A 27699-nucleotide genomic window follows, 5' to 3' on the forward strand; every position below is an offset into this window, starting at 1 on the left:
AGAGTCCCACATACCCTGTGCCTGGTTTGCCAGGTCCCATGGCTCTCTCAGGCTGCAGGGCCTCTCCAGTGGCAGGAGACATCTATGGTTAGATGAGCCAAAACCCCTTCAATTTCTGCTTGGAAGACCATAACCTCCAAAATTCTCTTTGGGTGAGCTCCCCACAAAGGATCTGCAGCTTTCCACTTCCTTTCCCTCCCTCATTTCCTCTGGGCTCCCAGCACATCCTGTCCTGCCACAGCCAGTCCCTACAGAGCCTGGTGATGAAGGGCAGGGGTCGGTGCCAGTGGGAGGTGGTGACTCCCCTGCCTTTGGTCAGGCTGGAGGGATCAGAAATATTTCCAGGCAGCTCCCGTGCTTTGGGAATGCCAGGAAGCCCCGAGTGTGCCCTCTGCCACCTTGGCTCCTTGGAGTGCTGCCCTCTCATGCGTGGTGCAGGTGGAGCTGGCAGTGCCAGCACGGGCTGTCCCCGGGGCAGCAGCGGGGCTGTAACCAGCACAGCATCGCTAATCAGGCTCTCCAGCTCAAGCTGCTCTAAGGGGACATTCAGGGACACATTTAGCAGGGAGAAGAGGGGAAATGGGGCTGGGAAAGGAGCAGCACAGTCCTTTTGTCAGCAATTAGTGCAGTGTCCTGTACTGCCACCAGCAAAAGGAGAGTGACCATTCCCTGCACACACCTTGTCCTGCAGCACCTGCAGGGCAACAGGAGCCTGGTGCAGCCCTTTTGGGGCTCACAGAAAGCACCATTCACCCCCAAAGCTGCTCTGCCAGCAGTCAGAGTGTGCCCTTGTATTGCGTTCGAACTGACACCATGGAAATGGGAATCGGGAAAATGGGAATTTAAATGGGAATTTACCATCAGGTAAAAATGTGGATGGGTTTGGGTGACTGCTTCAGGCTCAGGAACGAAGAAGAGGGGAGGGAAGTCATGGTAAAGCAGAGGTTCCATCATGGCAAGGCTGGCAGGAGCACAGAGGGGAGAAGCAGCAGGCCGGGTACTGCAGCTTCAGCCGAACTCGGGATGCTGATCCTGGGTGTGCCGCTCTGTTCCGCTGTGAGCACACATCCAGGGCAGGAGCTGTGCTTCCCCTGGGGCTGCACTTCTGGGACACCTCTGGAGCCCAGCTGGCCACTGTCCTGCCATGTGCCATGGAAAAACCTTCCTTGGGGGCACGTGGACTCTCCTGCTCCCATCCTGCACACTCCTCACCCAGCACTGCTGAGTGTCCTCCCAGCCAGGCGCTCCTTCCTCAGCCCCGCTCCCAGCTGGGGCTGTGTGGAGGGCAGCTCAGGCTGCTCAGCAGCCAGGGAATGAGCAGCTGTCTCCACAGGGCTGAGGATGAAGTTAAACCACGGGGAACACAGCAGGGTGGGCTGTGGATCGGACGGGCCCTCCCTCCTTCTCCAGATGGCCCTGCTTGAGGAGAAGGAAGCAGGGCCAGCACCTGCTGCCCGTCAGCAGCCCCGTTTGTGGCACATCCCGGGTTATAACTGCTGCCCCTCGTGTCTCCCTGCTCAGTACAAACAGGTGGAGCAGTACATGTCCTTCCACAAGCTGCCCGCCGACATGCGGCAGCGCATCCACGACTACTACGAGCACCGCTACCAGGGCAAGATGTTTGATGAGGAGAGCATCCTGGGAGAGCTGAGCGAGCCCCTGCGTGAGGTAAGAGGGCGGGGAACGGGCAGGGCACGTTCCTGGCAGCTGTGCAGCTCCTGGGGAAGGAGCTCAGGAAGCTCCCACCTTGTGTATTTGGCTAAAACTCTAGCATGGAGTGCTGGCCTCACCTGTGCCCCATCCACCAGCTCTGAGTGGGGGAGTCACAGGAAGAAGGAGCCTTCAGAGAAGCCCCCTTTCCTTCCCAGCTGAAGCCTGGCAATGCAGGTTGTCCCTGCTATGTCACCAGTGTGTCACCCACCAGCTGCAGAAGAGGCCTGCCTTCTGTCTTTGGCCCCCAGCAATGTTCTCTCTCCATGGGAGAGAGAAGAGCTGAGCAAGTGCCAGCCAGAATTTAAAGCTAGTTTTACTGAAGTCTCAAAGGGCACCCCTCTGAAAACACCCATGGGGGGAAACAGATGCTTCCCCAGCTCTCTTTCTTCCCGCTCCAGTTCTCCCCGTTCCCATGGAGCACTGTGCTGGGGTGATGGGCTCAGCACCACCTCCTGAGCGGGAGCTGCCAGGGCACAGAGCAGCTCCTGAGCTGTCACCCTGCGAGTGACACGGAGCCCTGGGTGGCCACAGCCTGGCTGTGCTGGCAGCTGAGCATCCGAGCTGGGCTTTCTTCAGCCAGGCTTGGCCATCCAAACTCTGCCCAGTGCCCGCTGAGTGCCTCTCCCTCCTCTCCTGCCCTCACTCTCCTCCTGGGCTCATCCGTGCTGTTTAACAGTTCATTGACAAGCGAGGGCAGCAGAGAACGAGGGGCTGCCGAGGTGAGTTCTGACACCTGCTCAGAGAGGAGCCCTGGGCTTTGTCAGACGGCATTTCACCGCTGCTGTGCTCCCTCACAGGCCAAGGTTTCCTGCAGAAACAGGAATGCTGTGTGTATTCGGAGGCTGGAGTGCTGCCCCTCCTCCAGGGGAGGCAGAGGGCTGAAGGTGCTGGCTCCAGCCCTGCTCTGTGCTCTGAGCCTCTGGAGCCCCTGCAGCCTGCACCAGGGCAGCCAGCCCAGGGCACAAACAGTTTAAATGCACGGCTCAGGTGGGGGATCTTCCCAGGTGCTGACTAACCCTGTGTGTGTCCTCTGCGCTCCCTGTCCCTTCCTCTTCCTCTCTCTCCTTTACACCACACGTGGTCAGGAAATCATCAACTTCAACTGCCGCAAGCTGGTGGCCTCCATGCCCCTGTTTGCCAACGCAGACCCCAACTTTGTGACGTCCATGCTGACCAAGCTCAAGTTCGAGGTGTTCCAGCCCGGGGACTACATCATCCGGGAGGGCACCATTGGCAAGAAGATGTACTTCATCCAGCACGGCGTGGTCAGCGTGCTCACCAAGGGCAACAAGGAGACCAAGCTGGCTGACGGCTCCTACTTCGGAGGTGCGTGCGTTCGGGCATTCCTGGATCCACGTGGGACTGACCCCCAGCACCTCCTCCTCTGTCTCTGAGAGGTGACTGGTGGGCACTGCAGAACCTAGCTGATAAATAACAGCAGAACACAGCAGGGGAACTTGGTTCTTGCAGGTTCATTTCTTTCTGACAGATGGGTGAAGCTGAGAACCTAAAGGTAAAAAAACAGCCTGTTCTCACTTCTGCAGGCACATTCCTACCTCTGCTGTCTGGCATCTCCCCCATGAGGGGCTGGATAAACACAGAGGGGACAACAGTCCCTCCTCTGCCCTGCCTGTGGCTCAGCAAAGTGTCCTGGGGGTCAGCAGGCAGGCAGAATGTACGAGCAGCAGAGCTCTGGAGCAGTGGGACCAGCAGGAGGCTGGGAAGGATTTAAGGCATTGCTCTCATGAGAAGCACAAAGCCCCCTCTCCTGTCAGAGCCCGTGCAGAGCTCTGCCAGACAGGTAGGTTGCAGGACAAGCTCTGACTGCAGCACCTTTGACAATCTGCTGAGGGGAGACAGAGCAAAACCTGCCTTGCCTTCCCCTCTTTCCTCTAAAAAATTCCTCCTGTGCATTTCCCACACTCCTGTCACTCCCGGTTCACGTGCACCTCGCCTGGGTAGAAGGATTTTGCAGCCTGGTGTTTGCAGTTGGAGGATTGGAGTCAGGACACCCTGACTGACAGATGGGATTGAACTTGCCCATGACATTCCATCACAGCTCCTCACACACGCGGCACTGCCTCCCAAGCAGCGTTTCCTTGGGAAAGCTGCCTAGGAGCACGCTCGTGACCTTGTGCTGCTGCTGTACCAGGGCTTTGGGTAGGCTCAGCATGAATCCAGGGAATGGTGCAGGAGAATTGGCACCCAGCACACACAGGGAACAGAGTGCTGTCGCTCTGCAGCTCACACCATCTGTCCTGAAGTGCCTGTTTCTGCTGCCCAGACTCCATAAGCAGTGCAAAAGCAGGATTTGGGAGCTCTCTGCTGAGTGTTGAGGGAGCTGTGGTTGAATGCAGGGCTTTGTGTAGTGTAGCCAGCTGAGCTCCATGACAGCACTGTAAATACACCCAGAGCTGGGAGGTGCCACTGACAGTGCTTGTGGCACTGACATGAAAACCTTTGCAAACTGTGGAAAGACAAATGTCCCAGGTACAGGGATCAAAATTACAGCCGGGCACCAAAGGCACACATCAGCCCAGAGCCTCTCTACAAATCTAGAGAGAATTGGCTTCAATGAGAGCACAGCTCGACCTTCTGCTCCCCAGTGCCCACAAGGAGCTGGAGAAACACAACTCCTCCAGTGTGAGCACACAGTACTGCCTTTGATAATCCCCCAGAACAAACCTTGGCTGCCTGGCTGGACCAGCCGAGCCCCGAGGGCAGCTGTGCGTGGCAGCTGCCCCAAGCGAGCCCCCGGTGCTTCGAAATGTTGGAACGTTGACTCTGGCTGGCTTTTCTGTGGGAGGGCAGTGCAGGAAGGGCTGCAGGGGTGCTGCTGCTGCTGGTGTCCATGGCCTGTCTCAGCCTCTCTCTGCTTGCAGAGATCTGCCTGCTGACGCGCGGCCGGCGCACGGCCAGCGTGCGCGCCGACACCTACTGCCGCCTCTACTCCCTGTCTGTGGACAACTTCAATGAGGTTCTGGAGGAGTACCCCATGATGAGGAGAGCCTTTGAGACCGTGGCTCTGGACAGGCTGGACAGGATTGGTGAGTACAGGGGGGAGTTTCCTTCCTTAGGCGCTGCCTTGGCAGCTCTTGCCCCAGGCTTGGTGCTCAGTTCTGTGCTAGAGTTGGGAAGTGAAGGAGATCCCAGCCTGGCCCTCCTTTCCAACTTCAGCTCCCTCAAGGACCCCAATCTAAACCTACTGGAGGTAAGTTGAGGTTGGATGTTAGGGAGAAATCCTTCCCTGTGAAGGAGGTGAGGCCCTGGCACAGGGTGCCCAGAAGAGCTCTGGCTGCCCCTGCATGCCTGGCAGTGCCCAAGGCCAGGCTGGACACTGGGGCTTGGAGCACCCTGGGATATTGGATGGTGTCCTTGCCCATGGCAGGGGGCCTGGACTAGGTCAGCTTTGAGCTCCATTCCGACCCAAACTGTTCTGGGATCCTGTGATTGTTACAGCTCATGTCGACCCATCCAGTCCTGTGGGAGACACAACCTGTGCTGCAGAGATCCTTGTCCAGGAGTCTCCTCCCCAGCTAAAGACCAGCATAACATTCCTTGGTCACAGCCAGAGGTGTTGAACAGAGAGGGATGAAGTGACTTGTACAAGGTCATGCCAAGAAGGCTGCAGAGCTGAGGAGCGTTTTGGGGTCCCAGTCTAACTCCTTTAGCTCCTTATCCATCCCTTCACAGTGCTTGCATTCCCACTGCTTTCCGCATGGGAAGCTCAGTGGAGCTCTGAGCACAATGCAGAGGGCCAGGAGGGTGATGAGGTGAGGGGGGTAGGGACTAAGCTGGCATCCCAGCAAGAGGTGCAGTGCCTCTGGGGCTTCTGCCAGGAACATTTGATTCTGTCATCTCATTACCTGCTGCAAATCAGGAGTGCAACCCCTGAGAAAAAGGCTCTGGGCTGAGGCACAGTTTAGCAAAGCCCAGGCTAGTGAGGCCCTGGTGGAAGTGGCAGTAGGCCCAACACTTAGGTTATTTCAATGAGGCTGTAGAAACCACTGAGAAAATGTAAAATCAGTGCAGGGATGGACCAGCTTGGCTTTATCTAAAGTTCTGCAGGTCTGGGTGCTCAGTGCTGCTCAGCTTTCCAGCCTGGTGCTCTCTGGGACTGTGGGATCAGGTGGGCAGAGCATCCTGTGCTTCCTGTCCTGTGCTCCGTGCCCCTGCACACGGAACTGAAATCCATGGAAAATTCTGAGCCAGCACAGAGAACCTCACGTGCTTCTTCCCCAGGGAGAACTCGCCTTCCACAGACAGCTGCAAATGTCAGCATAAGGTCACAAGGTGACACAGAGCAAGTGGAACAACAGGCCCTTTGCTGCAGGGCTCTGCCACAGCCCCCCCTCCCATCTGCTGTGCCCTGCTTGCCCTGGCAGTGCCCCTCGAGAGCTGCCTGTTCCCTTAACCCTGCACCTCAACTGTCAGGAAATGGCTCCTCCACAGCCCTTTGTGGTGCCCAGCTCTCCTCGGCTGGAACTGCCCCACAGAGCCCCTGCTGGAGCTGGCAGATCCCATGGAATTCCCTGTTTGTAAATGAGGCATTTCTTCCCTTCCTCTGGAATGTGCACAACACAGAAAGAGCAGTGCAGTAGTTGTGTACCAGCCTGTGACTTCTGAAGGAATTCAAGGTTCCTGCGTTCTGCTGAGACTCTCTGGAAGTGCAAGAAATCAGTTCTGGAGGACTGAAGTTTAGCAGCAGCAGTTCTTGAAAAGCAGGGATGAACAGAAGCTGGACCATTTTTTGCTCCTGTCCCATCCAGTTCTGGATCTGTGCACAAGGAGGAAGCAAATGGAAGCCTCTTTCCAAGTCACTGGTGCATTCACTGGCTCCCTTCTGCCCAGGTGCCACTCACTTCTGTCCTTGTGCCCCTCGCTGCCACAGCGAGGACAGGAGATGGTTCAGAGGGCCCTGCCACTGTTCTGGCACCAGGGTAAGATCCATCCAATATTCCCCCTGTGCATCGAGGGAGCAGGGAGGAGACTCTCAGCCCATCCAGCCCCATGGAGAGAGATGTTTATGGGATTTCTGGCCACTGGGGCACTTGGAAAGCGTGGTCTAAGAGTTGTGGGTAACAGAACAAGCAGGCAGGGGCTCAGCCCAAGCAACAACAGGAGCAGGACTGGTTGATGGAGGCCTGATGGGACACTCCCACGGCAGGGCTGAGCAGTTTGGCACAGGGGAGGAGAGGAGCCAGAGCCCCCCAGGCTGTGCTCCCGTGGCTTCCTGCAGAAACGTGGGCTGTGCACAGAGCGGTCAGGCAAAGAGCTGAGGGCTATCCTTGAACCTCTGCTCTTCCTGGGAATTGGTGCTGGTGTCCTGCCTGGATTGGGCAGGAAGGGGTTCATCTCCATCACTTGAGAGAGGCTGGGATGCTACAAAGATCTGTGGCCCTGCCTGGCTCTGAGAACTCCTCAACCTGCGGAATATCACACACGTGACACTCCGCAGGCTCGTTGGAAGGTTGCCACTCAAAGAAACTGGGCTGATCACAGATTAATGTTCATTTTCACCCTGATGAAATCAGCCCTCTTGCTTGTTCCTGCCCAGGCTGTGAAGCTGTGTGTGGTGTTTGTGAGTTGCAGTGGTGCTGTGCTTTGTGCAGTGAGTAATTCTCTGTCTGGAAGCGCCCATTTGCCGTGCCCCGTTACATAAGTCACACCATTCTCTTCCTGCCTGCCTTTGAAACTGGCTTCTTTCAGTGACCACTGGAGCTTAAAATTAGATTTCCACAAGTATTTTCACTTGTAAAACACCACCACTTAAATGCTCATTGAAAGTCAGCCCAGCACAGGTGGTGAATGCTGTCAGACCAGGGCCCAGGAGCAGCGGGGATGGTGCTGTTCCACTGCTCCATGTGCTCTGATACATCCCAGAAATGCCTGCCACCAGGTCCTCCCCACCCACAGCAAGGTCACTGCTGAGAGCTGAAAGCCTCCTAGGAGCCAGAGGTGTTTTTTCTTGTTTCTTCTTTTCTTTTTTCTTGTTTGCATTTTCTTCAGGAATTTTTTGCCACATGGTTTGAAATGGGTTTCCTTTGAATGCCACTTGCACATGTTTTGATACAGGGATCCCAGTTAAGCAGAGGATTAAAGATGCCTTGAGTTTCCTCCAGGCACTGCAGATGCTAAAAAAAACAAAGAAAAGCCAAAACAACACAATTCCAGCCTCTAAATATAATTTATGATATTATTGCAGTATGAGAGTGTCTGTTCAACATACTACAGCAGTAGACATTTTAAAAGCTTTGTCTATAAACAAGCCACAAAAATAGCTGTTCCCAAACTTCTCGTGACCACACTTGTGCAGCTGAGAAGCTGCTGGGTTTGCAGCCCTGCTTGTCCAGTCCTGAGTGATCCCTTGGGCTGTGCTGGGCCAGGTGAGGCAGTGAGGAGAGCGGCTGGGAGCGGTGCCGAGCTCTGCCACGGATCCCCTGCTTGTCCTTGTGCTGCCTTTGCTCCCAGCCTCAGTTCCTCATCCCTTCTACAGGGACACTGACACTCACAAAGGGGAGCGTGGATGTTCCGGGGCTGCTCCCTTGGGAAAGGATGACACTGAACACAAATAACTCCAGCCAGGCATGCTGAGCTTTACACTTTAACCAAATGAAGGCCCAGGTTTGTTCAGTGGACAGAGTAACCCCCACAGACCTGCACAGGTGAGAGGAGCAGCATGGTCTGGCCATCAGGAGGTAAATACAGAGATACAGAAGCAGTTCTTATTTGAGGCTGCTGACCCAGTGCTGCAAGGAAACAAGTGCCTGTGGCCCAGGCATGCAAAGGGTGTGGGATTTGGGACAAAGCTTCCCTTCAAATTCCCAGCCCTTGGCACAGGTGGGGTTTCTCACCCAAATCCTGAGAGGAAACACAGCTGCTCCTTGTGTGGTGTCCACTCTCATCACCTGAATAACCACAAATGGAGCTGTCCGTTGTCAAGATGGAACAGGAGGGATGGGACCAGCTTGCTCTTGTAATTGATTTATTGCTCAAGTAGCCAGATAAGATAATAAGATCAGTCTGAAGGTGTGAGATTTGGAGAGGAGCAACAAGTCAGCCATAGCTCACGGGTTTCTTCCTCACACACCAATATATAACATTTTGGTCCAAGAGACAATTGACACAAAACTTGTTTCTACTTAATAACCTCTCACCTTTGCCTAATTCTGCCACACTGCCTCTGTCTCTTAGCCAATAAACTGACAGCTCATGTACCCACACACACTTCTATTATGGCTTCTAGATCCTTAACCTATCCTATAAGTCACATTATTAGAGTTTAAACTTCTCACTATTTTAATTTCTTACTTACTGAAAGCATATTCTTACAACTGTAGGAATGTAAGTTTATCATTTTTTCTACTTCGTGTCTGTGTACCTTTATCATTACATTAACCCAAGCTCTTTCCAAGGCTGCAGCTTGAACCCTTCAGCATCTGTGGAAGTTTCTATTTCTCCATTTCCCACAGTCCATGAGGAATCAAAGTTCAAGTGCCACTTGTGCATTTCTGTGGCTGGAAACCCTCTCCCTTCAGCAGCACAGCGTGGGGATCTGGGTTTGCTCAGCAGAGAGAAAAAGGCTCTTGTTTTTGTGTGGTTTGTCTCTCCTGAGATGGCTCAGGTGAGTCACACCTAGCCCAGGGTGGCAGCTTGGACTTGAGCAGGAACTGAGTATCTGAATTTTCCTGCTGGCCTGGACTGGGGGTATTTTGTGTTTAGCCTAAGGAAAGGGGTCAGTAACTCAGCAGCCATGGGGGAATGTCAGTTCAGCTTAGTGCAGGGGCCCTGGCAGCCCTGCTCACCTGCACAAAGTGCCATTTCTCCTGTCACTCCAGAGGGGGACACAGCCCCAGCCCCCCCAGCAGGAGCAGTGTGGGGTGCTGAGGAGCTCTCAGGAGCCCCATCTCTGACCTTGACCTTGCTCCTTGCTGTCCCCAAAGCTCTTTGCTGTCTGCATTGAGATAAAACACCTGCTCAGGTAACATTTTACCCTTCCAGCACCTTTAGAAATCATTTTCAACCCTCTTTTTAATCATATGAAGAAGGAGCTGTTCACCAGTGACACCTCTCCTCTTGGGGGCCTCTCCCTGCCTTGAAGGCATTCCAGGAGCTGTCTGCAGCCAGCCCACACTTCAGAGCTGACAGTGCCAACGTGTTCAGAGTGTCCCAGAGCAGGTCCTGTCACAGCTGTCAGCTCCAGCAGGGCTTTGGGGGCCTGCAGGGACCTTGGCACTGGTCCCACTCAAGGAGAAGGCACCTCTTGCCTTCGATCTGCAGTGATGAGTGAGAGCCAGGAGCCCTGAGGGTGTCCCAGCCTTGGGAATGCCACTCACCCCTCCATGGAGAGTCACAGCTTCCCCAGCTCTAGATATTCCATTTTTGAAATTATTTTTTTAAAAATTTTCATTCTGCAAAGCTCTGTGTGAGGAGTGGGAGGGAAGAGCTTCATTTATCTGGAGTGTAGCTGTGCTGAGACTGATCAGCTAACGTTACTCCGTGTGTGTTGGACCTGCAGCAGCGGGGCTGTGCTCTGGCTGTGCACAGGGATCCCACCCATTTGGGGGATAATTCAGGTTATGGAAGAGGGGGAGCAGTCAGAGAGAGGCCTGAGCTGTACAGGGAGGGAAACCTTCCCCTAGGGAAGAGAGGAATTGTGCATTTCAGAGGTAGCCCCAGAGTGAAGAGGATCCAGCAAGGGAGAAAGGGAAGGACGGGATGCACGGAGAGCTGCCCTGGCAGGTGTCACAGCTCACACATCCATGGATTTTCACAGCCAGCCTCTCGGGGATGTCACTCCGAGTTTCCAGAGCAGGCTTGGAAGTGTTCTGAGGATGCTCTTCGAGCTGATCCAGCTGCCTTTGCTGAGCTCTTTGCCAAGAGCTCCTTAATTCCGAGCAGAAACCTTCCCACAGCAGGGAACGCAGCTCAGCGGGCTCCACCTGCATCTTCCCAAGAGGGAAAAGCCCATACTCGGGAGCTTAAGAATCATTTTGAACTCCCTGTTCCAGCTCATTTCCCTGGGCACACGGACCCTGAGACCACTGCAGGAGCTGGAGCAGCTCCTCCCCTGGGGGCTGAATTCCTGCAGGAGACAGCTCGGGAAGCCCTGGCGTGGGAGCCACAGCCCCAGGGCAGGGCTGGGATGTACAGCCAGGACCCAAACCCAGCCCTGGGGGCCGGGAATAATCGGTGGAGACCTGAGAAAAGCGCCCGTGTGGTGGGAGCAGCCACGCTGACAGCAGGGCAGAAGGCAGCCTAATAAAATGAGATTATTTCAAATGCATAAAAATTCGGAAAGCAGTTTAATGACCTGAATTCTTAAAAGTGCAGCCAGTGGGCTCAGAGAGAACTAAAAGGAGAAAGGAGCAGAAAGTCACAGCTAATTTCCCCTGTGTCTGGGCAGAATTTTAACAACAGAAAGCTAATTTTGATTGTTTGATAGAAGAATTATTGTTGAGTGCTGGCTCCTTTTATGAAATCACATGAGCATTTTTCCCTGTTCTTTTGTGTGCTATCTAGAGTTGAGGAAAATCTGACTTTGCAGTTCTTAATTAGGGGAGCAACATCTGTTTGCTTCGTTTCCATAATTTTACATACCCCACTCCAAAGCACCAGGAGCTTTGCTCTGAACACCTTCAAGGCTCAGGAGCGGCTCCCTGTGGGTCACCGAGCGTGGCTGGGGCAGAACCTCACCTCAGGGGCTGCCCCAGAGCCAAACCCATCAGCTGCATCCCCCTCCTCCTGGCCAGGGGCTGGGACTGGGAATCCAGAGCAGGAAAAGGGCTTGGGAGCTGGTTCCTCAATGCCATGAGGAGGAGGAATAATCTCAGCACCAATCTTGGCCCACTCCTCATGCCGGTGTCTGTCTGGGGCAGCCCTGCCAGGGAATGTTTGTCCCAGCAAGATTCGGGGCCTGTTCCCATCTGGGGCTGGTGGGAAGCAGAGTTTTCTCCAGAAACAACCCACAGGGTTTCTGTTGGTGTGTGGAAACACCATGTAAATGAGGCAGTTCATTCAAATGGGGAAGTCAATTCATTTTTCAGTTTGCCAACCAGTTACGATTTTGAAAAATGGTTTTGAAAAATTCCTCTCCCCTTCCATGGCTGGAAGAACATTTTCAGTAATCTTCTGCAGTGTTCTGGAGGAGAAATTTGATATTTTCTTGGCAAAGCAGAAGAGAAGAATGTGACCTAATGAAACAGTTAATAGAGGCAAGCTGGGCTCAGGAAAACAGTGAAGCCTAATGCGATTTCAAAGGAAAAACTGAGTGTTCTGGTTTAAAAAACAACAAAAAGGATCATTTCAAGGTTTTTTACTGGTATTACTTCATCAGCTCAACACGAGCCCAAGGAGCTTTGATCAAACCATTTCCAGTAAATGTTGGGCACGTTTGGAAAGCCTCGGCACGGTCTGTGCCAGGGAAGCTGGGGCTGGGAGCCATCCGGGCTGGTTTCTCCTGGGAATCAGCCCAGGGATCACCCCAGAGGCACAGCCAGGGCACTGGAGGAGTGGGATGAGGTGTGGTGAGGCCAGCACAGCTGCTCTGGAGCTTTAGGAAGCTGTTCCTCGCTGCCTGCTCCGGCCCCTCGCCTCTGCCCGCTGCTTCGAGGCCAGCGTGTGTCCCCAGGCACAGCCTGACCTTGCAGTGCTGCAGGAGCTGCACATGGCCCATGCTGGGATTTGTCCCTTCAGCTGCAGGGAGGGCAGCAGAACGAGTCCCTCTGGGAACGCTGCAGCTGAATCCCTGCGGAATTCCGGACCCTCACCTGCCAGCTGGAGCCTCTGCTCTCCGCTCGCTCTGTGTGTCTCTGAGCTCCGTGGGAGCTCATTTCCCGTGGTTTTAGCACATCTGGGCAGGAATGACTCTGTGTGAGGATGTTCAGTGACCTCCTGTGCCAGCCACTGCCAGACCCTGTTGGAAGGTGACCCTGGGGCTGGCTGTGGGAAGGACTGGGATCTGTCCTTTAGGGGTATCCAGAGCTATTCCAGTCCAGCACACAACAAACAGCCATTGGAGAATTCCTACACGTGCCCCTGGAATGACTTCAGCAGCTCCAAACTCTGCTTCCCTGCCTTCCTTGCCTTTCCTGCCTGCAAACCCTGCCTTCAGGATCACATCCTTCCAGGCTAGGATCTTGCTCTGAGTGGGAAAAAAAGCCTTTCTGCCTTTTTTCTTTTTTGCAGGGAGTGATTTGCAGTAGGTAAAACAGCAAAGCATTGAGCATCCCATCCCATTCCCCACAGCAGCCATGTCCTGGCTGCACATCCAGGGTCAGAACTCGGGCAGCATTTCCAGAGCCCTCAGAGCCACCCTCTGTCCTTTGTGGGGTGACAAAGGCTTCATTTGGGACAGGAAAAACCTTCAGCACGTTCTTGCAGTTACAGTCAGATTGTGCCTTCCTCTTTTACGGGCTCAGCTCAAATCCCTGTCTGCTGTTCCTCCTGCGAGGGAAGGGAACACTTGGGAACAGCTTCCTTTGTCCCTGAGCTGCCTCCTGAGCTGCTGTGAAATCACCTCAGTTCGGAATGTGCTGTCCTTACCGATGTTCTTCATGGGGGTGTTTTCTGTGCTTTCCATGCCTTGCAGCAAGAACTAAACACATTTTACCTTCCCAGCCTCATGGTGGGAGTGACGGGGATCTCCCTCCTATTTTACAGTTTCCTCTCTATTGGTGTGCAAGAACTGTTTCACCTTGTTCTGCTGGTGGATTTGGAACTCAGCGAGTTCTATCCAAGACTCTGCTGTTTCAGAGTGGCTTTTTAGGAGACCGGGGTGCCACCTTTCCTCTCCAGTGTTATTCCAGCTCTCTCCTGCCAGATGTTTGATTTTCCATTTGGCTGGAGTAAGAGGCATGTCCTTAAACTCTTGCTCTTTTATCTGCTGCACATTTAAAAGCTACATCATGCACTAAAAAAACGAACAGCCATCTGGATATCATCTAGATGTGCCTCAGATCATAAAGATCTGAGAGTTGGCTGGGTGGGATCAAAAGAAAATTGCTCTGGTGCCAGGCCCTGCCCTGCCCTGGCTGGCTCTGTCCCCTCAGCCCAGGAGTGCATCCCTCTGGTGCCAGGTGCATTCCCAGGCTGGACAAATCATTCCACCGCATTTTCCAGCCCATTGCAAGGGCAAAGAGCTAAGCCCTGGATGCAGGCTGGGAATCCAGCTGGTGCTCCAAGGGCACAGCCGGGTTTGGACAGGAGCTGCAGGAATGCCTGAGGGTCTTACTTGGCCCAGCTGAGCTCACCAAGTCATAGAATAGAACCACAGAACCATTCAGGTTGGAAAAGGGAAGTGGGGCAGGAAGCTCCTTGGAAGCCCCCGTGCTCTGCCCCCCACAGTGACCCTTTCTCTCCTCCCTCCCTCCTTCCTCCACAGGCAAGAAGAACTCCATCCTACTGCATAAAGTGCAGCACGACCTCAACTCGGGGGTGTTCAACTACCAGGAGAACGAGATCATCCAGCAGATCGTGCAGCACGACCGGGAGATGGCTCACTGTGCCCACAACGTGCAGGCCGCCGCCGCCGCCGCCTCCACTCCCACGCCGGTCATCTGGACGCCGCTGATCCAGGCGCCTCTGCAGGCCGCCGCCGCCACCACCTCGGTGGCCATCGCCCTGACCCACCACCCGCGGCTGCCCACGGCCATCTTCCGGCCACCCGTGTCCGTGCTGGGCTCCCTGGGCCAGCAGCCCAACCAGACCCCCAGGCAGCTGAAGAGATTCCAGTCGCTCATCCCGTCCGCCGGCCCCTCCGCCGTGGGCTCCCCGTCCAGCACCCCGTCCCAGCTGCACACGCCGGGCGCAGAGACCCCCTCGTCCTCGTCCTTCCACATCCAGCAGCTCGCCGGCTTCTCGGCCGCCGCCGGCCTGGGCCAGTTCCAGGTGGGATCCCCTCTGGGGGGCTCCGGCCAGCCGGGGCTGAGCAGCACCTCCTCGGTGGGGCTGAGCCAGCTGCAGAATGCGCCTTCGGGGTCACCCTTAGGTGCAGCTCAGCCCCTGCAGCAGCAGCAGCAACAGCAACAGCAACAGCAGCAGCAGCAGCAGCAGCAGCAACAGCCAGCCCTCTCCAGCGGTGGATTTGGGCACTTCCAGCAAGCCACAGCCAGCTCCCCATCGACATCCCTCACCCAGCTCTCATCAAACTCCCCCCCCAGTCTCCTGAACCAGTTCCAGCCCACCACGAGACCACTGCAGGGGGGACAGTCACAGCAGCTCTCGGGCAGCGGGACCCTGGGGGGAATGAACCACTTCCAACACCCTCCTTCCAACTCTCCATCCTCCAGCCTAAGCCAGCTGGCGCAGGCCTCGGGCGGGCCGTCCGCGGGCCTGTGCCAAACACATCCAAGTGCTTTAGGATCTCTGACTGGAACGATAGCCCAGCTCCACCAAGAGCGGCCTCCCTTCGCCTCCGCGTCCCCGCTGCAGCAGCCCGGTGTCGCCTCTCCCTGTTACACCCCTTCTGGCCTTAGCCCTCCCAGCCAGAGCCCGGTGGCCAGCAGAACTTTCCAGAGCGGCCCGGCGGGCGCCTCGGGCTCGCACGGCTCGCTGCTGCTGCCGCAGCCCGCCAGCCCTCCGGCCCAGCCGCTGCCCGGGCGCGGCACGGCGCCGCCGGGACGCCTCAACCAGGACATCAAGCTGATTTCTGCGTCCCAACCCTCTCTGCCCCAAGAGCTGGCTCAGACGCTGGGCCACCACAGCTCTCCTCATTCCTCTAGAGAATCTGTTTCCAGCTTCTCCCCTTTCCCTGGCGGCGGGAGCGGACTCCTGGGGAAGCCTTGCAGCTCCATCCCCGGGCGGGTGACGCTGCCGCGCCAGATGTCCTCAGGTTCTCTGCCTCACCCGCTGCTCTTCGGGGCCACCCTGGCTGCGGGCGGCCGGAAAGAGTCCCTAGTGCTCACGGGGGATCTGGAGCCCGTCAGGTCCAAACTGCCCTCCAATTTGTGAGGACTCCTGCAGGAGCTGCTCGTGCCAGCTCTGCCCTTTGGTTCCTGACGAGTTCACTGAGAGATTTTTTCCTTTCTTTCCCCCCCACCCCACCCCCAGCGCCGCTCCTGCTTTTTTCTTTTTATTTTCTTCCATTTCTTTTTGTTTAGGTTTAACCGTGCTTAGAAACAAAGTGAAAAACAAGAAAAAAAAAAAAAAAAAAAAAAGAAGATAACCAGGTATTCTTAGAGCTATAGATTTTTGGTCACTTGATTTTATAGAATATTTTAATACACAGGAAAAAAAAAAAAGGATACGAGCAAATTTAATCCAACGAGGTAACGCACAGCCGGGGCGTGTGCCTGAGCTGGAACACGTGAATGAGCAGCCATAGAAGCCACCAAAAAAGGTTTTCCTGTTGAGACAAAGACCCGAGGTTGACATAGGCCCGTGGGGTCAGGCCTGGAGCTGGTGTTTGCAGAGCAGCCCTGGCTGGCCATAGCTCTGCCCCAGCTGTGACCCTGGGGCTGGGCACATGGGTGGCACAGGGGTCCCTCCCTGCCAGGCACCTCCTGTGCTCAGCAGCTCAGAGCAGCCGGGAAGGGACAAGTTCACTCTTGAAGACCCCTTGAGGGATTTCCCAAGGGGCTGAGGTTTGGGTTGGACTCCAGCTGAGGAGGATGAAGGTGACCAGGAGCTGGATGGGCCTCGCTGCAGATTGTCCCTTTCTTACTGCACTGATGCTCCAGTGGGAGCAGGGAGCAATCCCTTGTAAGGCACAGGGAGGCCAGGGATGAGCCCTCTGTGCTTGGGCAGTGGGAGAAGCCCTGGCTCTGCCAGCACACCAGGCAGGAGGCCCCGAGCCTCAGCCTCTCCGTGGTGTGTGCAGAGCACAGGAGGGATGAAGGAGGAGGCAGTGCTGTAACGTCCCCTCTGTCGCTCCAGTGTCTCGGTGTCCGTGGGTGACTGATGTGAGGAGAACTAGAAAGGACTGAGCAGTGGGGTGCAGTCCCCAGCCCTCCAACTCCTTAGCCCAGGACAGCATGAGGCACCAGGACAGTTCCAAGATTTACAACTCTGTTTTTACCATTAAAACCAGATCAGCCCAGAAATTTGGCCAGCCACGGTCTGTGCTTGTCCCCTGCTGGGGGAACCGAAATCCTTTGTTTGATTTCACCAGCAATAAGAGCCTGCAGCTGCTGGGCTTCCCCTGACAGCCTGCAGTGTCACCAGGCACGCCTGGGGCACCTGGAGCTGGGCTTTGGGCTCCCTGACTGGGCCAGGGACAGAAGGGGCCAGCAGCGCTGGGAAGCCACAGCCTTTACCTCTAGGGCAGCCGTCTCCGTCTGTGTCACTCCATCCTTCCTCTCTCTCTCTGTTTGGGGTTTTCTTAGGCCAAGGGGTGTCTGTGGCCACCTCACCGTCCGAGTCAGGTGCTCAACTTTTCTAACACTGGTTAAAGACACATCCAGCCTCCCTCTGTCCCCGGCTCTCCGGGCCCCAGCCCTCAAGGGGACGCAGGACTCCACACAGCAGTGCCAAAAATCTTCACCACGCCAGTCCTGAGCCCCTGGAGCTCCCTGTGCCCTGTCCCCAAAGCCTGGCTGGTTTTTATACCGAGCTGTCTGCAGAACTCTCTGCCACGTGCCTGCACTCTGAATGTTGCATTCCTGGGCACTCCTGCTTCACCCTGCTTTGGTGGCTCTGAATTCAGATGTGATCAGCTTTGGTCTTCCTTAAAGGGTCAGGGGAACTCTGGAAATGCTTTTTTTACTGGCTCCATACAGCTGTGTCTGTGTGAGCGTGGGAGGGTGAGCGTGTGTGTGTGTGTGTGTTTGTATAGATTTTATAGATGTATCTATATCCACACACCTGCTTTTCTATCTGTAGGGTAGTCACACACATCTGTAGTCTATTTATGCACATGTGTCAGCACACACACACACACACACACATATTTATATATATATATGTATATCCTAGTTTTAAATTACGTGTCAGTTCTGACCCTCCTGCAGGGCTGATTGGCAGGTGACAATTATAACCTCTAGATCCTGCTTTTCCAAATATGTACAGGTTCATCTTGAAACAGGAATTGGAGCAGACTCACAGACCCTCTCATGTTTTCAGAGGTACAAGGAAGACTCCCAATATCCTTTTCTGTTTTTTGGGGGTTTTGAGCAAATCCTGTGTGCCAGAGGGCCCCTGGCCGAGCACCTGGAGAGCTTGGGGGGGCTCCTTGTGGGGCTGGGGGGAAAGGCCTCCAGCCCTCCTGGGTTCCTGTCCCATGGCTGCTGCACTGGCCCCAAATCCTGGCCACCCTGGGGCCACCCAACCCCTCCTCACTGCGGGACATCCTCCTTGGCTTTGCTTCCCTCGGGGATCTTCTTTGGGTTTCCAGCTCTCAGCACTGCAGTAGCCAACATTGAGTTATTCTGACTGGACCCCAGTCAACACTAGGCTTGTCTCAGTAGGTGGAACTATATTTATTACTATTATTATTATTATTATTACTATTATTATTATTATTATTTTTTGGTTTCTTTTGGGGGGAAGGGAGGGGAAGAGTTCTAGGGGTGGGGTTTGCAATATAAAACACACAATAAAAACCTTAGTAAATAAAAATGTGGAAAACCCACCCCTCTGCCTTGCTGATTGCTTCACGTGGTGAGCTCCAGGCAATGTGAGACGAGCTTTAAAGAAGGAAAATCCCATTTCAGCCCTTTGCCTTGCCCTGTCTCTATTTTCCTGCTGCCTTTGGAGCTTTGGCAGGGTGTTCACCACCTCACATGTTCTCAGCCACTGTCAGGAAAAGTTTAAAACTTCCACCAACACCTGAATTTTCACCATGCCAAGGGAGAAACCAGGCAGTTGTTTGCAGACGTGCGCAGGAAAATCCTTCACTTGGATGCAGACCTGGAAGCTGCGGCTGCCTGTGGGACCCCTGGAGAAGGAGCCTTGCCCAGGACAGCCCCTGGCAGCAGGACAGGGACCGAGCCAGCAGTCACACGGGGAGGAGGGAGCTGGAGGAGGATCCAAGGCTAGGAACTGAAGCGTTTTAGGAAGGTAAGGCTGGCCTCAGCTCTGAGCTTCCATCCACTCCTGCAAGGCCCTCTCTGAGTTCAAACCCACCTGGGAAGTGACTCCAGGTGGGTCACCTTGTCCTGGAGCTTCCACAAGGGGATTCAGGCACTGCAATGTTGGGTTTGCCTTTTGGAACAGCTTTTTAAGCCAGGCTATTTCTGTGCTGTTCCTATTAGAGAGGGAACGGATTGTTAGCCCTGCCCAAGCCAACATTGCTTTTAGAATTAAGATTTCACAGAAGATTTGTAAACTTGCAAGGTTGGACTGGAACAAAATCCAAGTTTGGAGCTCTCAAAGCACACTTGGAAGGCCTGGCTGGTTCAGCACACAGCGATGCCTCCTTGCAAGGACTTCACAGTGCCCTGGGGTGATCTGGCTGTGGGGAGGAACATCCCCAGACACCAGAGCCAGGTCAGCAGGGTGGGTCTGCCCCCTCATCACCCCTGCTGCCCCACAGAGCCTCAGGATCCCTCCCCCAGTGTGGGGGAAAGGCAGGAGCAGCAGCTCTGGCAGCTCTTTGCCCAGTCCCGGTTTGGGCAGGGCTGGAATTCATGGGAATTTCAGCCTTGGGAGCCTGGCCCAGCCGTGCTGCCCAGCCCTGGAGAAGAGCTTTGGAAGAGGCAGCAGCTCCCACACTCACAGTTCTTGCACCCTGTGGGAGAGTTTGGAGTGTTGGAGCCAAGAGAACCCAGCAAATGCCAGCAGTGCACTGGGACTGGTCCCTGCAGAGCCAGCCCCGGGCAGGAAGGAAAACGATGCCCGCAGAGAGAAGCAGGCTGGGGCTCAGCTCTCGGGAGGAGGTTTTTCCTCCTCTCTGCAGCCTCCCTGAGCTCTGTGATGGAGCAGCAGCCTGGCAGGAGCCTCAGCGCTGCTCCCCAGTCACTGCCACCATCCCCCAGGAAGCCTCCACTGGGGCTGGGCTTGTGCATGCCCTGGCTGAGTCCTATTTCATCTCCTCTGCAGTTCCAGGGATCTCCCAGCTCAGGCACCCTGCAAGGTACTCCTGGGAACACCCAGAAGGAAAAGGGAGTCGCATCTTTTTCCTCCCGGCTGGGGGAGCCGTGAGAAAGCTGGGAATGACCCCTTTAAAGTGACCAACACATCAGAGTGTGTATTTTACCTAAAGTAAGGAACAGCAGCTGGAGACAGAGCTGGCACCTGGTGAGGCAGGACCCTTCCCTCGGGAATAGTTCCCTGCCCAGCACTGCATCCACATCTCCAGGGCCCAGAGGGCTCAGCTGGGACATCAGGACCACGGGAGTGCCAGGAGAGGGGAGGGCAGCCCACGGCAGGATCCCGGGAGCCGAGCCCTGTGCCAGGCTCCGGGGTGGCTGGAGCACGGCGATGGAGCCCAGGAACGGGGATGTGCCGAGGAGCGCTCCCTCTTCTCTGGAGGCGCTCCAGAGCCTCCTTCCCTTCCGAATCCCTCCAGCCTGGCTACCGTGACCCGAGCCCGAGCTGGGATCCCTCCGTCTGCTCAGCTCGGTCATTCCCCTCGCGGTGGGGAGGACAAGCAGGGCAGGGCAAGCTGCAGGCCGGGTTTGCCCTCAGGGATTGGAGGCGATTCTGCAGCAGCTTTTCACCATCTCTGCGGTTCCTTGGCCACGTTTGTCCCTTGCCCCACGCGGAGAAATGCTCCACTCCCACTGTGGTCCCAGGTTTCGTGTGTGCCTCTGGCCCCCCTGTCCCGGTTTCTCAGCCCAAATCTGTGCTCAGAAACCTGCAGAAATTAAACGAAGCTGCTCAGGCACGTTGTGAGCGACGCTATCATCTCCTGGCAGAGGTGCAGCCTTGGCTGGGGCTTTTTCCGGCAGGGGGGAACCCAGGGGAGAAGCTGGGACAGCCCGAGGCGGCCAGGTCAGAGCTCAGCACCTTCTCCTGTGCTCCCCAGGGCCTCGGTGCCCAGTGTCCCCAGCCCTGTCCCCACCTGTCCCTGTGCCCTGCTCCCTGGATGGGCAGGGATGCTCCAAGCCCATCCCCTCCCCGCTTGCTCTCTCCTCTCGATGGAGAGAGGCTGAATTTTAGCCCGGGTTTATGTACATTGGTTTTGTCACGTCATTTGCAGAGGCCCCAGACATTCTGCCTGACCAATTCCAGCGCCCTTTGCCTAAGCCGCGCTCTGGCTTTAATGGTTTTAATGGAGCCGAAGGTGGTGCCATTAGGGAAAATTAAGGGAACAAAGCCCTGGCTTGGTTCTGCCATTTGCTTCCCCTTCCAGCATCCCCGCAGCCCCCAGCCCACCCCGATCACCGGCGGCGCTGCTCCCTCCGCTCCTTTCCCAGCTCCCGATGGGAACAGACCCCGGCTGGAGCCTCGCAGGAGAGGGAGATGCTCACACAGAGCTCATACAGAGACACAGCGGCTCCCCGGCTGAAAGCGGGAGCTCACCGTGCTCTCCCGGCTGTCCCCAGCACGGGCAGGAAGGGGTTAACAACTTCTGCACGGAGCGGCCGAGCCCCTTCCCCTCCCCGGGAGCCGCGGTCCTGGCGGTGCTGCAAACTAAGAGAGCCCTTCGGGGTCATCTCCCCTCTTCCTTCCACTGCGTGCCTCCCCCGGCCGCTTTATCGGGGGTGGGAGCGGGGCTGGCTCCGAGGAGCCCGCCTGTGTCCCCTGCAGCCCCCCGGGCCCTGCAGCCCCCCGATCCCTGCAGCCCCCCGGTCCCGGGCCCCGCAGCCCCCCGATCCCTGCAGCCCCCCCGGGCCCTGCAGCCCCCCCGATCCCTGCAGCCCCCCCGGGCCCTGCAGCCCCCCCGGGCCCTGCAGCCCCCCGATCCCTGCAGCCCCCCGATCCCTGCAGCCCCCCGGTCCCTGCAGCCCCCGGTCCCGGGCCCTGCAGCCCCCCGATCCCTGCAGCCCCCCGATCCCTGCAGCCCCCCGATCCCTGCAGTCCCCCCGGGCCCTGCAGCCCCCCGATCCCTGCAGCCCCCCCGGGCCCTGCCAGCAGTGCCCGCTGCCCCAGAGCAGCCCTGACGGATTCCCTGGAGCACAGGAGCTTTGGGAAGGAGGGACACGGGCACATCGCTGCCCGGACACAGCTGCGCTGCCAGGCAGGAACGAGTCCCTCGGGCAGGAATTCACCTCTCCCCGCTGCCTCACACCCCTCTAGTGACAGAGATCGGAGCGTCAGGACAGCTCGTGTTTCGAGGCTCTGGGGCTCGGGACGGTCACACCCAGCTCCACAGGGATGCTCAAGGTGTGGCTTTAATCCGCGCTGCCACGAAAGCTCCACCCCACAGATCCAGCAGGAGCTGCGGGTAGGAGCTGGGACACCTGGAGCCACTGGTGGCACAACTCACACCTTTTGTTCCTCCCCGTCTCCAGCAAAGTCAAACCTTAAATCACAGGGTTTGGTGCAAGTGGTACAAAACCAGGCAGAACCAGGCAGACACCAGCCTCGGGTCCTCGGGTCCTCGGGTGCTCGTGAGTCACTGTGGGCACTCAGCGTCCACTTCTATTTATCTGGTGATGCTGGATTTTGTTTGAGGGGTTTTATTACATCCCAGCGGTTCTCACAAAGCAACCTCGGCGGGGAAACGCTGTCCTCACTCCAGCTCCCATCCCATTAACGCCCCCACTGCTCCCTGCCCCCTTTCCAGGCAAAGCAAAGCCAGATGGGTGGGCAGAGACAGCCTCGGGCAGCTGGGCTGGGACTCGGAAATGTCCTGAGGCTGGAGATGGGGAACACCTGAGCTGGAGATGGGGAACACCTGAGCTGGAGATGGGGAACACCTGAGCTGGAGATGGGGAACACCTGAGCTGGAGATGGGGAACACCTGAGCTGGAGATGGGGAACACCTGAGCTGGAGATGGGGAACACCTGGGGGCTGTGGGGCACAAGCAGGTTCCAGTTTGGCTTCTCTCAGTCCAGCTCCTTGCAGCGACCAGCAGGAAGGAGCAGCAGGAGCTCCTGTGTCTGCCTGGGTAAGAGTGGAGGGGTTTTGGGGTGATTCACCACCTGAGCCCCACCTTTTGGGGGTGCTGCTGGTCCTTCTAATTCCTGGCTGCTGGGGCAGCTGTGGGGAGAGGCTGAGCTCTGTCCCCCTGGCCACTCCTGCTTCTAGCTGGGGCTGCTCTGGGGGACTTGGTTGGGGTGGAAGGTTCTGGAAGGTGCTGGATCTGGGAACTGGGCTGTGTGCCCCATTTTTAGGGTCTCCTCTATGCTAGTGTGTTTGGGGCCAGGACTGGACAACATTTCCTCCCCCCCAGCCCTATGTCTGGGGCTGCCTTGTCCTTTTTGCTTTCCCCACCCTCCCAGCACTGCCTGCACCTGCCCAGCTTTTCTCGCTTTTTTCCCAAGTGGGAAAACGACCCCACTGAGGCGTGCCCAGAGCTGGGCAAGGGAGGGCTGGAATTGCTGTCGGGATCCAGGAGGGAACGCAGCCGAGGAAGGCCCTGTTCCTCCAGCCTGGCCTCGGCACTTGGGGACGCTGTGAGTGAGGGCTCTGTGCCCCGCAGGAAAAGGTGGAGAAATCCGCAGGAGCAGCCAGGCAGGCACAGAGAGGGGAGGCTGGGGAGGGCTGGACACGGTCCCGCTGCTCCTTGGGACAGGGCCACCCCCAGCCAGGGTGACCCAGAGCCAGCCCTCGATGCTGGGGGTGCTGGGAGAGGGTTTGGGATGGCGCCGGGAGCGGGAGAGCCCCTGGGAAGGTTTCGGTGGCAGCTGCCGGGGCTGTTTGTCACCGCAGCGGGGGCAGCGCAGCCCCCGGCCCCGGCATCCCCGTCAGGGGGGATGGACCGGGGGATGCTGTCACCATGGACACGGGGAGCGATGGGCTCCGCTGTTTTCCCGGAGCACGAGGATGCCGGGATCCCGGGATGGGCGGTCGGGAACGCGGCCATTCGGGGCTTCCATCGGGAAAACTCCTGCCCGGGCTCCCCGCGGCGTGTGTGACCCCAGAGCTGTGTCCGGGAGCCCCCAGCCCAGCCCCGTGTCCTGCAGGGGCTCAGCAGCTGCCTGTGCTCGCTGAGAAAGGGCCCTGCTGCGCTCAGCCCGCAGCTTCCCGCACCTCCCTGCATGCTCCAGCTCCGCCTGAGGCGCTGCCAGGACCCTCCTCCTGTTCCCCCCCAGTTTGCAGCCAGGGCTGAAGCCCTCGCCTCGAGAGGAGATCGGGGGAGGTGGCGCCACAGCCAGCCTGGAATGACCGGAGGGAGAAAGGGGCTCAGCCAGAGCTCCAGAAGAGGAGCCTGGGCCAGCCCAGCCTCCCCTCGCCCGCAGCCCGCCCAGGGTGAGTCCTGCGAGTGATGATTTCATTGCCACATCTCCAGCTTGTCCTGTTTGGTTCTCGCAGCCTCTGCAGCAGCTGGAGAACATCCCTGGCTGCAGGGTGTCGTGTCCAGGGCTGGCCGTGCCTGCAGGAGCAGCACCGCCCCCTGTCCCCACGCCGGTGCGTTTGGGTGCTAAAAATGAGCTGTGGTGACACTGCCATCGTGCCCACCCCGGCCGGCAGCTCCCTGGGGCTGGGATGTCCCGAGACAGCCCTGGGGAACGGGAGTTCCTCCTAAGACACCACCAGGGAAAATCACTGCCCAAAGCTCCGTGGGAGCCGTGGTCCCTGCGCCTCTGGAGAGAGAAAGGCAGCGTGTGCTGCAGGAGCTGGAATTGGGAGATAGTCAGGAAAAGTTGATTATGGATTATTAAGGGACAGGGATCGCGTTGCTGTCCTCCTGCAGCTGCCTCCAACGCTGCCCGTGGAGAGGGGAAAGTGCTGCTCACAACGTTCCCCCACAGCAAGGAGGGAGCCCCCAGCGTGGGCTGAATCCTGCCTGGATTTTAGTTTGTCCCTGGCACTCTGTGGCATTGGCTCTCCCTGTCCTTTCCCCAGGCTGGCTCTGGGGATGTTCTCCACTCTCCCACCTTTGTGCTCGTGTTCCCGTGGCTGCCGAGGGCCGACTTGTCCTGTCAGTCCTGCGTGTTCCCTGCAATGTGCCCCGGACTCCACCACACCCAGAGCTGGCAAAGCTGCTCTAGGGGCAGGGATTTTGTTGTGTCTGGAAGGTTCTGGAGAGCCACGGTGCAGCTCCAAGCTTGGCTTTCTGGAGTCACACGGGGCAGATGTGTAACCTGCTGGAAGCCCTGTGGTGTTGGAGGAGCCCTGATCTCACAGAGCCAGGCTGAGAGAGCTGGGAGTGCTCACCTGGAGAGGAGAAGGCTCCAGGGAGAGCTCAGAGCCCCTGCCAGGGCCTGAAGGGGCTCCAGGAGAGCTGGGGAGGGAACGGGGACAAGGGATGGAGGGACAGGACACAGGGAATGGCTCCCAGTGCCAGAGGGCAGGGATGGATGGGATACTGGGAAGGAATTCCTGGCTGGGAGGGAGGTGAGGCCCTGGCACAGGGTGCCCAGAGCAGCTGGGGCTGCCCCTGGATCCCTGGCAGTGCCCAAGGCCAGGCTGGACAAGGCTCGGAGTGGCCTGGGACAGTGGAAGGGGTCCCTGCCCATGGCAGGGGTGGGATTGGGATGAGATGGGCTTTAAGGTCCCTTCCACCCAAACCATTCTGGGATCCTACAAAAAGCTGCAGTGGTTCGGTGTTTTTGGTAAAAGCTGTTGAGTTGAATCACCCTGAGCTGCTGCAGAGACGCTTTTACTGACACGAGGGAGGTTTTGGACCAAACCCGGTCTCGGTTCAGGTGGAGATGAATGGCTGCTCTTACTGGGCAAAAGCCTGCAAACGTTGCCCAAATTTATTGCAGGTGTTTGAGACAGCCCTCGGTTCTGGGTCGGAATCCAGAGTTTCCTTGGCAAAACTGGGATTTACAGCTTGAGTTCCTCCCCGAGCTGCCCCTCGGAAGCAGCAGCAGCGTTGCTGCGGGTCCCTCCTTCCCTGCAGGAGCCGTGCGAGCGCTGCAGCCTCAGCAGCGAGCCACCGCTGCCACCTGCTGTCCCCGGCTGTCCCCGGGCTGTCCCCGGGCTGTCCCCGGGCTGTCCCCCGGCTGTCCCCCGGCTGTCCCCCGGCTGTCCCCCGCTGTCCCCGGCTGTCCCCGGGCTGTCCCCGGGCTGTCCCCCGCTGTCCCCCGCTGTCCCCGGGCTGCGCTGTCACCCCCGGGCACGGCTCCACAGCTCTCGGTGGAGCGCAGGGCTGGGGGGCTCAGCCTGGAGGCTCAGGAGGGACCTTCTGGCTCTGCACAGCTCCCTGACAGGAGGGGGCAGCTGGGAAGATCAGGCTCTGCTTCCAGGGAACAAGGGACAGGACAAGAGGAGACGTCCTCAACCAGGGGAGGCTCAGGATGGACATCAGGAGGAATTTCTTCATGGAAAGGGTTGTCAGGCACTGGAAGGGGCCACCCAGGGGTGTTTGGAGTTCCCATCCCTGGAGGTGTCCAAGGAATTCCTGGACGTGGCGCGCAGTGCTCTGGCCTGGGAATGAGGTGGGGTTTGGACTCCATGGGCTGGGAGCTCTTTTCCCACCTCAGCTGTTCCGTGTGAATCCTGTGCTGCTTTGGGTTGGAAGAGCTCAGCTCTGCCCCGGGCCAGGACTGGAGGTCTCTGAGTCCGGGCAGGAATTTTCTGCTCTCCCAGGAATGTTCCCCAGTTTCTCCCCTGGGCCCCAGCCCTGACACGGCTGAGCTGCCCCTGCCTCCCTCCAGGGCCAGGGATTTAAGGTCCCTTCCATCCAAACCGTTCTGGGACCCCACAAAACGCTGCGATGGTTCAGGGTTTTTGGTAAAAGCCATTGAGCTGAATCAATAAATTCCAGGAGGGAATTCTCCAGGAGAATTCTGGGGTCCCTTCCCCCCTGGGATGAGCGTGGGGAAGGAAGGAGTGAGCAAAGGCTGGGAGGGACGGAGCAGGGCTGAGACATGGGCTGGCACCAAGGAGAGAATTACTGCACTTCACAATCCACATCCAGAAAGTGCAATAGCCCACGGTTATGGGATTATTTTTCCATTATTTCCCAGTTTATTAAGGCTATTATTTGTACTTCCACCGATTTGAACCCCTTCCTTCTCTGCTGGCTAATTAAAAGGTGATGTTTTCACTGTGGAGCTCTGGAACAGGGAGACAGGAAGATGCTCCAAGTTCAGTGTGTGCACAAAGCCTGAGGGAGGGAGAACAGTTCTCCTCCAACCCACAGCAAGGGAAAAAAGGGTGAGTAAAACCCCAAATCTGGTCACTGTACTGACTAGGAATAATTAAACAAACTCTCCAAGCAGCCCAGGAGTTGACTGGATTAAAAAAAGTGTATTGGATGCCCAATACAAAATAATAAACATGAAGTTATTAAAAAAAGCCATAGAGGATACAGCAAATACTACAGAAAAGCAAAAAAATTGTACAGAAAGGTCGACATCTACAGCAGTCCTTGAAATTCTTCTACATGAGAATCATAAAACAATGTACAGGTTTGGTTTGTTCCTTTTTCCCCAAATGTCTGAGGGAAGCTGTCACTGCACAGCTGGACTATGACACTACAAAGATACACAATGTTCCAAAGTTAAAATCACAGGATATGTAAGAAAACGGAGCATTAAAATGTGAAAAAGTGCAATACAGATTGTACATTGAATTGAATAAATGTTTTTTCTTTTTTTTTTTTTCTCAGTTTAACCTTAAAAAACCAACTTTGAACAGTTGTTTTAGCATTAAAAATATTCCCCCTCCCCAAATTCAATGACAATATTAACATTCATGGTGTTCTACATAAGGAATATTCACAAAGGCCCCCAGCTGGGAATACTGTGTGTGTAGGATGGCATTTCTTTGGGTATAGGTAAAAAATAGGCGAAGGAACAGCTCCACACCCTCCCTTCCAGGCCAGGGGCTGGATTTTATTCTTTAAATACACGTTCTGTAGCTTATTCTGCTCTGAATTGTACTGATTTAAAGTCCAGACGTTAATTATCCAGGTGGCCCACGCTGCTACAATTTATTGAATTCCCTCCCCTCCCTCAGTAATAAATAAATGCAGGAAATGGCCTGGAAATGACAACAGAGTCCAGGAAAAGAAAGGGAGTGACTCAATCCCTGCTCTCCCCGGG

General features: G+C 56.6%; 1 protein-coding gene and 1 long non-coding RNA gene across 2 annotated transcripts in view; both read left to right on the forward strand.

Annotated features, from left to right (window-relative positions):
* Positions 1-15975, forward strand: part of HCN4 (hyperpolarization activated cyclic nucleotide gated potassium channel 4) — an 87290-nt gene extending 71315 nt beyond the window's left edge. The window contains exons 5-8 of the mRNA XM_005521363.2: positions 1522-1668; positions 2799-3039; positions 4596-4760; positions 14096-15975. Coding sequence (XP_005521420.2) covers positions 1522-1668; positions 2799-3039; positions 4596-4760; positions 14096-15663 — 2121 coding nt within the window. The 3' untranslated portion in view covers positions 15664-15975. The remainder of the gene's footprint in view (positions 1-1521; positions 1669-2798; positions 3040-4595; positions 4761-14095) is intronic.
* Positions 15976-22602: 6627 nt separating this feature from the next.
* LOC148183037 (uncharacterized) lies at positions 22603-26806 on the forward strand. Its single transcript, XR_015773940.1, has 3 exons — positions 22603-22646; positions 23794-23950; positions 26688-26806. It is a non-coding gene; the product is annotated as an uncharacterized LOC148183037 (long non-coding RNA).
* Positions 26807-27699: the final 893 nt, after the last annotated feature.

Source organism: Pseudopodoces humilis, chromosome 16, assembly GCF_049639895.1.
Source record: "Pseudopodoces humilis isolate 2021_Gansu_Grassland_sample_001 chromosome 16, ASM4963989v1, whole genome shotgun sequence".
Taxonomy (NCBI): domain Eukaryota; kingdom Metazoa; phylum Chordata; class Aves; order Passeriformes; family Paridae; genus Pseudopodoces; species Pseudopodoces humilis.